Source organism: Ceratotherium simum, chromosome 6 (assembly GCF_057802395.1).
Source record: "Ceratotherium simum simum isolate JZ-2026a chromosome 6, ASM5780239v1, whole genome shotgun sequence".
Classification (NCBI taxonomy): domain Eukaryota; kingdom Metazoa; phylum Chordata; class Mammalia; order Perissodactyla; family Rhinocerotidae; genus Ceratotherium; species Ceratotherium simum.
In genome coordinates, this window is record NC_141905.1 from 55,950,009 (window position 1) to 55,963,855 (window position 13,847).

At 36.5% G+C, this 13,847-nt stretch overlaps 1 protein-coding gene and 1 pseudogene across 1 annotated transcript in view; one reads left to right on the forward strand and one right to left on the reverse strand.

Annotated features, from left to right (window-relative positions):
* The window catches only part of LOC106801494 (cytochrome P450 2C19-like), a 281,591-nt pseudogene that overhangs the window by 41,399 nt on the left and 226,345 nt on the right, over positions 1-13,847 (forward strand).
* The window catches only part of LOC101403918 (cytochrome P450 2C19-like), a 36,765-nt gene that overhangs the window by 1,656 nt on the left and 21,262 nt on the right, over positions 1-13,847 (reverse strand). Inside the window, exons 6-7 of the mRNA XM_004427868.2 lie at positions 7,043-7,184; positions 3,920-4,107 (exon numbers count right to left, since the gene is read on the reverse strand). Of these exons, the coding sequence (XP_004427925.1) occupies positions 3,920-4,107; positions 7,043-7,184 (330 nt within the window). The remainder of the gene's footprint in view (positions 1-3,919; positions 4,108-7,042; positions 7,185-13,847) is intronic.

Consider the following 13,847-nt stretch of genomic DNA (forward strand, 5'->3'; position numbering starts at 1 on the left):
GTTGCTAAAGTGGATTCCAATAGCATTTGAAACATAGATTACATCGGTCCTATGGTGCCAGACCTTTTGAATCCATTTCGTTTATCACCATATGTGGACACTAGTGTATGCCCCACCAGTTGCTTTATTTTATCACTTCAATTTTCATTCATCTCATATGTTGATTATGGTTTAAAATGGAAGTCTCTGTTGGAGCTTGAAATGTCTGGAGTTGTCTGTTCATAGGGCTTTTGTAAAAAGACATCTGACCTAATTAAAAATAACTCCAGAGTTATTCTGTGATAATAACAATAAGTACAGTAACAACTATTAGTGTTTATTATTGCCATGCAGATCGTTTATCTTAATTTAAAAATATGGGATAGACTTCATTACAGATTAATTCTAGCTTAGAAACACAGAAAAGATGATAAAATTAGAAAACTCACTTTGTGACAGTTCAGCTTGGGATCATTACTTCAGGCAAGTTTTATCAATTAATGTTAAAACTGTTGGGTGAATGATTGGTAAGCATGATACCCACGAAATCCTAAATTAGTATGCCATAGACTTTTATTAATCGAGTGCAAAAACCAGAACTTTTGCATTGGAGAGATCTGGCAGATACCAGTTTATTGTGTGAGGAACATAGCATAACCAATAATGGGATAAATGACATTATGTGCCCCCACATCACCAATGACTTTCAGTGGGACATACAAAGCATCTATGTAGTTCTCTTGCCAAAATCATAACTGGAATCTAATATCTAAAAAACAATCGCACAAAACCAGCCTGAAGAATATTTTACATGACTACTGGCCTGGACTCGTCACGATGTTCAATGTACTGAAAGAAAACAAACAGAGGAAAGGGATCTGATATCAGGAGACCAAAAAGAAAAGATAACCGAATTATGCGCAATTCAGACTGGACACTGAATTGCAAAGAAAAAACAGGATATTCTAGGAAAATTGAGAAAATTTAAATATAGGCTGTACAGTAGATCATATTATTGTATCAATGATAACTCTTGAGTGTGAATGCTATTATTCATATGTATACAAAAATTGTTATTATTGGGATATACTTACTGAAGTATTGAGGTGTTCACAGAGAAAGAGATGGATAGATACATGGATATAAAAGGATATATATATATATAAATTCATATATTACATATATATGCAATGTTTCTAATGTTTTTAGATTTAAAAAAAATTAATGAAAAGTTGGGGGAAAATTCTATCCTCTAAGTTTATCATATAGAAGGTCTAACTCTATTTTTAAAATTTTTCCCTTGTATATTTTTAAATAAGTAATATAGGAAATTCTTTCCTTAAGATATAAAAGCAAAAGAAAAAGATACAAAAGCCAATATATTTTCATTACATGTTCTCTAACTCTTGAATATTCATAAAGAAATAAAAGAAAGCATGACTGTTACATTTACCATAAGTAAAATTTACCTGAATGGACCAATGATCTAAATATAAGTGCTGAAACTATCAAGTTTTAGAAATAAGTAAAGGTAAATGTTTGAGACCCTGTGCAGGCCAATGTTCTTTAGAGAGGACCAAAAAAAAAGCACAAATCAATTTCACATCTTTTCAAAGTGTTCCATTAGACAGATTGTCTTAGACATCAAGAAATAACAACCCATTCAGAAATCCAGCCTACCATCTGTTTTTATATAGCCCATAAGCTAAACATTTTAAATTGAAAAAATCAAGGAAGAATACAATGTTGTGACACATGAAAATTATATGAAAACTAAATTTCAGTTTCCATAAATATTTGGATACAGCCATTCTCATCTGTTTACATACACTCTATGACTGCTTCCATGCTACATTGGCAGATCTGAATACAGCATCAGACACTCCTGGGCTCACAAAGTCTAAAATATTTATACTCTGGGCCACCATGGAAAAAGTTTACCAACACCTGTTTTAGACCATTATCTCCACCTAGCTCAATGGCTCCAGCCTTTGGTAGAAGAAATCACTTATCTGATTGGTAAGAAGGTAGAATCAGCCATCCAGTGTTGCAGATTTCTACACTGGGATATCCCATGCAAGAAGGAATGCTCATTCCCAAATCCGATGTAGTGGACGGGAGAGATAGACAATCCCATTCTGATTCCGAGTCCATTATTTCCCATTTACTTAGAAATGTGAGGAAAAATGTTTAATTATTACCCTCAGACTCCAAGATTAAAAGAAAAGCCTCTCCTCATTTTGCTCTTTGTTGAAAAAAAGAGTGGACTTGAAGTCCTAACCCTTGTACCAAATCTACATCATTGAGGCAAGCCCCATCACCTCTTAGTAAAGGCATCAATTCTCTCTTCTCCAAAGATTGGCGTTAGCATTTGCAGCCTTACCTATCTCACTGCTTTGTTTCCCCAACAAAATACAAATTTTGTTTATTATTTTTTAAATGTAATACTAATATGTCCTGGCTTCGAGTGAACTAGGGTATCTTGTAGCATACCAACTAGCAAGTCTGAACACATACAGAAATTATGTGTTAGAAAGCATTGTAAATCTGCTAAGACAAAAATTATCTCAAGATTCTATAGTTGTAAGAACCTCAGAGAGGTAAGCTGATACCTAAAGTTAATTTTAGTCTGTGTCAATGGACACATTTTAATCAAAAGAGGAGTGTTACATCATTCTAACTTCCCAGTAGGAGAGAGATGAACCATTTTTGGAAGAAGATAAACATCATCTGAAACACTGCATTGTTTCATACATAATAATTGGTATCTAACCAAAAGATATTAGTTATTTGAAAGACAAAACTAAGTGGCCACAAGAAGAAGAGGGGAAGACAATAAAAATAAACCCATGTTAGAGCATGTTTCTCACCTATTTTATAAGGCCAGCATTATTTTGATATCAGAAATCTGACAAGAAAATTTTGAGGAAGAAACGTTGCAAACCAAAAATCTCTTATGAATATAAATGAAGAAGTCCCAAAGAAAATGCAGCAAATTAAATCCAGCTATGTGTGTATACTGATAATACGTATATTTAGTGGGAAAAGAGAGGTCAAGGCATACAATCATACTAATAGATGCAGAGAATTGTAAAGAAAAAATTGTATACACATTCATGACAAGAAAACTCATAAAAGATAAGAAAAGAGGGCAAACTTCCTAATCTGATAAAGAATATCTACCAAAATGTACATAAAACATTCTCAATAGTGAAATGTTAAACCTCCAATCTCCTGCAGATCAGAAATGAAACAAAGATGAAACAGGAATATTAACCCAGATAGCAGGATGATGTACACAGAAATTGCAAATTAATCTAGAGACAAATTATTAGCAATGATTTTAAGTTTAGCAAGGTTGCTACATATAAGGTCATCATAATGATAAAATCAATTGTATTTCCATATATCAGATATGCTAAAAGAATTGGAAAAGCCATTTAAAAATTTTATAACAACAATAATATTAAGTATCTAGGAAAAACCAAATAAAAGATTTGAAAACCAATGCACTGAAAAAAATTATTGATAAAATTAAAGAGAGCTCCCCCAAATTGGGAGCATATACTCTATCCATTAACTGAAAGATCCAACATATCATGATGTTAAGTTTTTCCAAATTGATCTAATGTCACCTTGATATAAATTTCAGCAGTTTTGGTAAATTGACACACTGATACTAAGATTCATTTGGAAATGTAAACAGCTAAGATTAGCTAAACAATATTAAAGAAGAACAAATGTAGAAGACTTACACTGCCAGCTCTCAAAACCTGTTATAAAGCTTTACATTCTAAACTGAAAGCAACACCAAATCCATCAAGCTTACACATTATGACTTTTGTACTTCTCTCATCTTGTGTTCATAGAGGACTTGACCCATACTGTAAAAATGGGACCTCAAGACCACTGAGATCAGTATAAGAGAAACAAATCTCACCTTGGGGATGAGGTAGTTTCTGAATTTAATGTCACGAGTCACTGCATGGGGCAGGTTGGTAGGGATGAGGTCAATGTATCTTTGGATCTCATGTACCACAGCATCCATGTAGGGCATATGGCTCTTATCCTGCATGCAGGGGCTCCGGTGTCTGCCAATCACATGGTCAATCTCTTTCTGGACTTTAGCTGATAAGACACAAGTAAGACTGATGGCAAAAGAGAAAAATGCCCGGCACATTTTCCTGTCAATTCAGGGATACCTGAAGCACTAAGAAGGTGTCCCAACATCATTGTAAACATCATTATAAACATGAGTTATATGCCCAGGAATACATCTAGACATAGAGACATAATTGCCATAATATAGAGACATAAAACTCTCCTACAAGCTAGGCATAAAATCCATCTATACATATGTATATATCAGCATACATGATAATACAAACAGAAATGATGAAATGTTTCAAAATATAAACAGAACATAATTAAGTCAAGAAGTTACAGTCCCTGCAGAAAGAAAAACAGAAATAAAACATTAATTTATATAAAAATAATACATGGGTTAAAAAAATAAATTATAATGTATGTGTTTTATGTATTTGTGTGGGTGTATGTGTGTGTAATTTGCAATGGTGCTGTCTTCATACTCCAACTCGCCAAATGCTACCACTTTGAAGATTCTAGCACTGTCTTCTGAAATTTATGTTCTATTTCTTTTTTATTTATTTATTTATTTTTTAAATTTTTTATTTATTGCAGTAACATTGGTTTATAACATTGCATAAATTTCAGGTGTACATCATTATACTTCTATTTCTGCATAGATTACATCATGTTCACCACCCAAATACTAATTACAACCCATCACCACACACATGTGCCGAATTATCCCTTTCGCCTTCCCCCCTCCCCCCTTCCCCTCTGGTAACCACCAATCCAATCTCTGTCTCTATGTCTATTTCTAAATAATGACTCTCTGTTTCTATTTCTTGCTTACCTATTTTTAGACAATATCTGATTTCCTGGCATGGGAAGTAAGAATTTACATCTCCACCCCTACCTCATACAAAATACCCACAGAGCCACACACAATTCCCCTCACTCCCTTTCCCCTAATATATTTAGACCTCAATTTTTGGCTGTTAAAATATTCATTTTGACATCATTCTGACTACATAAACAATGCTTGCTGGTAAAACAACTATGATTTTATTTCATTTTGGGTACTTTCTTGGACTTATCCATGTCTCTTTAGTGCAATTCTTAACTGTCTATATCTCGATTTAGAATTATTTCCAAATACTGAGGTAGATGTTTCCAACTCTTAATAATAACGTCTCTATTACTAGGGCATCTCAGATAATTCATCACTTCTCTTTTGTTCTTGGTGTCTCCCCTCACACCTGCTTTATCCATCTGATCCATTTTGAAATTGATATTTTCTAGGCCTGGTGTCTAGCAACTTCCCTGACACTTTCATTCTCCTTCATGAGTCCTCCTGAATCCTTAAGCCCATGACTTCCTCTGACATGACTTCAGACATTTGGATGAGAAAGGGAAAAGAGGGAGTAAAAATTTTGTCAAACATACAGGTCTGAAAATACTTCTTTTTATTAAGACACAATTTCATAGTTGCTCCTGAGAATTCTGATGCTGTTCTGAATCTTAATTCTTATATATGACTTGGTGTATTTCTCTGAAAGTTTTGGTGATTTTCTCTCTAATTCTGGTATTCTGAAATTTCATGACCCTGTGCCTGGGATGGATGTTTTTATTTCATTCATTCTGCTTATATATCAAGAGAATTTTCTATCTGCATGACAAAATATGCAGGTTTTTTTTTTTTTCCTTCTCCAGAGCTGTTCACTCTTTATCTGGCTGCTGAATTTCAGGAAGCAAGGTGGAAAAAGGAGCTAAGAGCCTCTGAATTCAAGAAGTAGATTCTTACCTAACCTTTCTTGTCAGCCCTACAGCTCACTCCTTCCCTGTCACTGCCCACCGTCCGTGAGCGTAGGGCCTCTTAGGTTCATGTCCTCTGGAGAGTAAACCTCCCACATCCTTTTGGGTAAAAACAGTTACCTGATAAAAGGAGTTGTCAAGGGGACCTGGGCAGAGAAAGCTACCTTTTTACAGCCTATTTCTCCCTCTATCTTCTTTGACACTTGGTACTTCCAAATGCTGAATGTTAGAGAGATGTAAGGACAGAAATGACTTTTTCTCATTTTATAGTTTCCCCTTCTGACATTTAGGTTACAATTTCATCCTCTCCACAGAGTTCATTTTCACCCCTCAATATGCTGTCTGTGTTTCATAAAATTTTTGAAGATTTGTTGGCTGTTTCCTCACCTCCTTTGTTACAACTTTAAAAGACTCAATCTCATGTGTAATAGGTTATAGTATTTTCATTGGGATCCTGACACAGGAAAAGATAATATATGTTTCTAAACTGTTATGCATAACCATAACTCTTTAAAGGTAAAATTCTAACATAAAGTTCTTTGTAAAAGACAAAATTGTTGATCCCACAAAATCTTATTTTAACACAACTTTTCTGGAAACAGACTTCTGGAATAACAAAATTCCTTTATGCACATTTTAAGCCTGAATAGTAAAATATTTCTTGTGAATCTAAATTATTGGAACACTTCCTAGACTGTGCAAATTATCTCAGGAAGCCTCACTAAATCTCTAGGATGTCCACTTATGCTTCAATAGGGAGTTTCCATTTTTTTATCCTGGCTTTAGAATACTGTATTTTCAGAATAAGGAGATCTCTGCAAGAATATACCTACTGTTGAAAGTGACCTTTTGTAATGAAACAAATATGTAGTCCCATGCCAATTCATGCTGTCTGTGACGGCCACAAGTAACCTCTTATGAAATCCAGACACTGCTTTATTGCTTTTGCTAATGCCCATGGTGTCTTCACTCCTCTCTTTCATCCTTCTTTATTACATGAAGATGTCCCATTATCATCCCTTCTTTAAGTTGGGAAAAATTAAGCTGGTTGAACAGATATTTAAATAATGAAGCTTCTCTAAGCAAAACAAGATGGAACGTACTTGCAGTGTTTTACCAACATATTTTCTGAAATTCACACTTTCCACCATTTTGGTTATACCTGTGACCTCTGGGTGCTTCAGCAGGAGGAGGAGAGCATATCTCAGGGTAGTGCTTGTTGTCTCTGTCCCAGCTCCAAACAAATCAAATGCAGTGACTGTCAAATTTTCCAAGGTAAACTCTGACTGCTGATTTTGCTTTTCCTAGGAATGATTTGATAAAATTATTGGGCAAATTAATTTGCCAGAATTACATTTAATCCAAAATAACTCATTGTTATAAGATTAAGCCAACATATAAACCGCAGGGTGCAACATTAGATAAAACTACTATATGGTATGGCAAGAGACTGTAGATCAGCTGACACAAACATAATTTTCTACTGTTTTATCCCTTGTTCGCTTAAAAGTTCCATAGGCAAGAGATCCCATGTTCTTCAATCATCAGGGTTGTATATTTTGATCACTAAGAGGTTGGCACAGAAAAGAGTCATTGTTTCAATCTCCCCAGGCTCAAGAACCTTCCCCAACAGTTTTCACTGAGAAGATAAAAAACAGAATGACTTTTCCTTTCTTTTCTTTTTAGATTCAGGTATTTAAGAGAATCTATATGGTCACTACTTGACCATGGAGATTACAGAACAGAGAGTCAAGTTACCACACAGGATGAGAAAAATAGTCTTGGTAAAGAATATTTGGAAAAGTTACTAAACAAACGGATGAGTGCAGTCTTCATCAAGCAACAACAGCAATTGCTGAGACAGGAAAAAATCTTATTTCCAGAGTTACCACATTACAATATATTAAATGCTTTGTTCTCAACAGCAACAAAAAAAATAAAGGCAAACAAAGAAACAGATACGTATAGCCCATTAACAGGTAAAAAAAAAAGTTGATACAAATGATTCCTGGGGAAACCCAGACATTGGACTTACTAGATAAAAACTCTAATATTTATGTCTTCAATACACACAAAGAGATGAAGGAAATGATGTACAAACAACTAAAGAAAATCAGAAAAATGTATGAACAAGTAGGGGATATCAACAATGAGAAAGAAATTATAAAAAGGAACCAAATAGAAATTCTAGAGCTAAAAATTCCAATACTTGAAATTTAAGAAAAATCACCAGCAAGTTTTAATTGTGCACTTGAGAAGGCCCAGGAAAGAAAGAGAAAACTTGAAGACAGGACAACAGAAATTATCCAGTCTGAACATCAGGAAGAAAAAGGGATGAAGAAAAATGAACAGAGCCTAAGGAATCTATGGAACTCAATCAAGTGTATCAACATCTACTTTATGGAAGTCTCAGAGAGCAGAGAGAAAAGGAGCAGAAAAGAACATTTGGAGAAAGAATGGCTGAAGACTTCTGAATTTAATGAAAGCTGTGAATCTATACATGCAAGAAGCTGAACAAACTCAAAGAAGGTTAAACACAAAAATACCCACACCAAGGCTTATTTTAATCAAATTATCAAAAGACAAAGACAGAGAGAATGTTTAAAACATCAAGAGATGTGGCCAGCTCGGTGGCACGAGTGGTTAAAGTGCGCACGCTCTGCTGTGGCAGCCCGGGATTCAACGGTTCGGATCCCGGGCGTGCACCGACTCCCTGCTTGGCAAGCCTTGCTGTGACGGTGTCCCATATAAAGTGGAGGAAGATGGGCATGGATGTTAGCCCAGGGCCAGTCTTCCTCAGCAAAAAGAGGAGGATTGGCAGATGTTAGCTCAGGGCTGATCTTCCTCAAAAAAAAAAAAAAATCAGGAGAGAAGGGAGTCATTATGTACAAAGGATCATCAATAGGAGTAATACATGATTTTTTCTGAAACTATGGAGGCCAGATACGAGTGTATGTAAAGTCTTGAAAGAAAATATGCCAATCAACAATTTTATATCTGGCACTACACTATTACTCCATAATAACAGAGAAATTAAGGCATTCCCCAAATAAACAAAGGCTGAGGGGTTCCTCATTAATAGATCTTCCCTACGAGAAAAGCCAAAGAGAGGGGTGATGTCAGCAACATGGCAGAGTGAGCTATTCCCTTAATCTCTCCTCCTTTGAACTACAACTAAATGGACATTCATTGACCAATGGAGGATACCCACACAGCACAACAGGATGCCTGAGAGACCCACGCAGCTATAAATCTGAAGGTGGATGCACTGGCTTCCCAGAAGGCAGTGGAGATACGTGAACACTCCCTTTTCCTTCCCCAGCAGCCCCCTGCATACGTCCAAACACTTTCCAAGCTGGCACAAGTCCCCATAGTCCTGCTGTGGTCCTGAAAGTGGGAACACACCTTGGTGAAACTGTGGGAGGGGGCAGCGGCAGCCCTGGGTCCCCATGTGAATGCTTTTCCGCCCCCGGGGAGAGCCCACCCTGCTGCTGCAGTCCCAATGAGTGTCCCAGACTTGGACCCCATGAAGCAGCCATGCCTATCAAACACAGTGACTGGCGTGACCATAAAAAGAGGTGGTGGCCAATATAGCAATGCATGTAAACGCTTTCCCAGCTGATGGGAGCACCCATGGTACCTACACAACTTCCAGCACATGGGGTGGGATCAGAAACACAGCTCCTGCTTCCCCCAGTGGTAGCAGGTGGAATGCACGACCTGATACTACCACAAATGCACCAGCAAAAGATTAGTTCATCAATCACCATGAGGAACTACAGCAACAATTTAGAGCAGAAGGAAAAGGATAAATCTCGAGAAATCAACCCTGAAGTCACAGAAATTTATAATCTAAGTGACAGAAATTGAAAATAACTGTCACTAAGAAACTCAACGAGTTGCAAGAAAACTCAGACAGTTCAACAAGCTCAGGAATAAAATTAACGAACAGAAGGAATACTTCACCAAAGAGATTGAAACTATAAAAAAAATCCAAGCAGAAATTCTGGATATGAAGAACACAGTCAATGAGATAAAAAATAATCTCTAATCCTTACAAAATAAAGCTGATACTAAGGAGGAGATAATTAGTGATTTAGAGGATAGAAATATAGAAATGCTTCAGGTGGAGGAGGAGAGAGAACTAAGATTTTAAAATAATGAAGGAATTCTTTGAGAAATATCTGACTCAATTAGGAAAAGCAACATAAGGATTATAGGTAATCCAGACACAGAAGAGAGGGAGAAAGGATCAGAGAGCTTGGTCAAATAATAGCTGAGAATTTCCAAAACCTAGGGAAGGAACCAGACGTATAAATACATGAATCCAATAGAACTCCTAATTATATCAATGGTAAAAAATCTTCTCCAAGGCATATAATAGTAAAACTGAGAGAAAAGAGAAGTCCAAAAAAGTGATATAAAAATAAACAAAACAAACAGAAATGCTAGAAGCGAAGAATACTGAAGTGAAAAATTCACTGGAGGGATTCGAAAACATATATGATCAAGCAGAGGAAATAAACCAGTGAACTTGAATAAAGTCATTTGAAATTATTCAATCAGAGAAAAAAAAAAAAAGAATGGAAAGGAGTGAGGAAAGTCTGACTTAAGAGTTCCTACTGAGGAAACCAGTAAACACATTATGAGAGTCACAGAGGAGAAGAGAGAGTAAAGGCAGAAAGCGTATTTAAAGAACTAATAGCTTAAAACTTTCCAAATCTGGGGAGGAAAATCAACATCCAAATTCATGAAACACAAAGGAATCCAAGTAGATTGAATTCAAAGAGCTATACACCAAGACACATTATAATCAAACTGTCAAAAGTCCAAGACAAAGAGAGAATATTGAAAACAGCAAGAAAAACATGACATATCACATACCGTGGAGCCCCCATAACACTGTCGGCAGATTTCTCAGCAGAAACTTTGCAGACCAGGAGAGAGTGGGATGATATATTTAAAGTGCTGAAAGAGAAAAACTTACAAGCAAGAACACTACACTTGGCTAAATGGCTCTTCATAAATGAAGGAGAGATCAAGAGTCTCCCAGACAAACAAGCTGAGAGAGTCCATCACCACTAGATCTGCCTTATAAGAAAATGCTAAAAGAAGCTCTTCAAATTGAAAATAAAGGATGCTAAATATCAGCATGAAAACATATGAAACTATAAAACTCATTGGTAAAGGTAAACATAGAGTCAAATACAGAATATACTCCAATACTGTAATGGTGGTATGTGAATCACTTTCAACTCCAGTATAAAAGTTAAAAGACAGCAGTATTAAAATTAACCATCACTACAATAGTGAGTTAGTGGACACACAACATCAAAAGATGTAAATTGTGACATCAATAACATAAAGTGTGGAAGCGGGGAGAATTAAAAGTGTAGAATTTTTGTATGTGATTGAATTTAAGTTGTTATCAGCTTAAAATAGACTGTTATAACTATAAGATTTTTTTTTCATGTAAGCCTCAAAGTATACACAAATAATAAACCTGTATTAGATACACAATATATAAAGGAATAAAAGCATATAACTACATAAAAATCATCAAATCACAACAGAAGACAGCAAGAAAAGAAGAAAGGAAAAAAGGAAGGAAAAAACAGTGAGCCAACAACATTTTAATGGCAACAATAAGTTTTTAACTATCAATAATTATTTTAAATGTAAATGGATTAAAATCCCCACTCAAAAGACATACATTGGCTGAATGGATAACAAGATCCAACCATACACTGCCTATAAGAGACTACTTTAGATAAAGCTAAAAAAAGACACATATAGGCTGTAAGTGAAAGAATGGAAAAAGATATTCCATGTAAATGGTAACCAAAAGAGAGCAGGAAAGGCTATTCACACAACATACAAAATAGACTTTTGGTCAAAAACTGTTTCAAGAGACAAAAAAGGTCATTATATAATGATAAAGGGATCAATTCATCAAAAGGATATAACAATTGTAAATATATATGCACCCAACATCAGAGCACTTAAATATATTGAGGAACACTCACAGATGTGAAGGGATAAATAGACAGCAATACCATAATAGAAAGGGAATTCAATACCACACATTCAATAACGACAGATCATCTAGACAGAAAATGAATAATAGTAGTAGAATACACATTCTTCTTAAGTGCAAACAGTACTAGACTACACATTCTTCTTAAGTGTAAACAGAACATTCTTCAGAATAGATCATATTAGGGAAAAAAGCAAGTTTTCACAAATTTAATAAGATTGAAGTCTATCAAGTATCTTGTCCAACCACATTGGTATGAAACTAGAAATCAATAATAAGAGGAAAATTGGAAAATTCACAAATATGTGGAAATTAAACAACACATTCCTGAACAACCAATGGTCAAAGAAGAAATCAAAAGAGAAATCAAAAAGTGTCTTGAGACTAATAACAATAGAAACACAGCACTCCAAAATTATTGGAATACAGCAAAAGCAGTTTTAAGACGAAAGTTTATAGCAATAAATGCCTACAGTAAGAAAAATGATAGGTTATGTCATCAAAGTGGCAACATAGCTTGTTCCCAAGTACAGTCTGCCTCACGTGAAGGCCAACTAGCAACCATCCATAGACAAGACATCATAGTGAAAATCCCAGGATCCGAGAGTGAGGCTGAAGCTCCCCCCCTGGACCACAGAGACAGGGAATAACTGCATTAGAAGGTAAGAGGGGCAGTTTCACTTTGACCCTCCTCAAGATCAGCACAGTGGCACATCAACAGGGCCTTTAGTTTCTCCAGTGGGCTAAAGATGCCCAAGGTGGACAATCAACTTCCTTAGCATTGTGAGACACTTCCCAGGAGGCCCACATGGGTCTCAACTCACAGGAATCTCTGGGGGAATCTACAGGGCTTGACAACTGTGGATAAGACAGAGACCAAGAAGGGGCTGGACTTAAACTAACCAGCATTCAGATCTTGGCAGACTACATGCTGACCTGAGCAGTGCCAAAGTGGAGATCCCAACCAGGGGGTCTGCCCATCCATAGAGCCAAGTTGGTGGTGAAAATTGGCCAAGGATCTTGGTTGGCAGTTCTGCCTGATTTGGGTCCCAGCCAATGGGATATACCAGCCATGGAGCCCATTCTTCAGTTCCAAGTAGGCAGGGAAACAAATTCACAGTCCTGCCCCACTGGGAAGCCTGGCCATAGATACTCAGCTGCAGAGCATATCCTATGGCCTGTCCAGGCAAGGAAGTAAATTTGCAGTCCCGCCCGACTGCAAAGCATAATATCTAGTCCCACCCCATTGAGAAGTGTGGACACAGATGTCCAGCAGCCTCAGAGCACATGCTACAGCCCATCCAGGCAGGGAAGAAAGTTCACCGCCCCACCCAATTGCACAAGATACTCTCCAGCCATTGCCCTACCAAGAATCCTCACCACAAGTACCTAGTAGCTGTGGAGCACTTCTTATGGCCCACTCAGGCAGGGAAGGAAGTTCAAAGTCCTGCCCAACTGCTAAGCATAGCCTTCAGCCTCACTCAACTGGGAAGCCTGTCCACAGATTCCCAGAAGCCTCAGAGCACACTCTAAGGCCCGCCTGGGCAGTGAAGCAAGTCAGCATCTCCACTCAGCTGCTGAGCATATGCTCCAGTATATGTATATGAAAACCATATGTTGTACGCTTTAAAAACATACAATATTTATTTGTCAATTGTACCTCAATAAAGCTTGGGGAAAAATTCTTATTTTTTGAATAGTAGTGGAAGATCTAGCCAGAGAAATTAGGCAAAAGAAGAAGAAATAAAAGGCATCCAATTTGGATAGGCAGAAGTAAAGCTATGTCTGTTTGCAGATAACATGATTCTATATATAGAAAATTCCATAGAATCCACAAAAAATTACTAGAGATAATAAATGAATTCAACACAACTGCAAAAATCAGTTGTGTCTCTACACCAGCAAAGATAATCTCAAAATGAAACTAAGG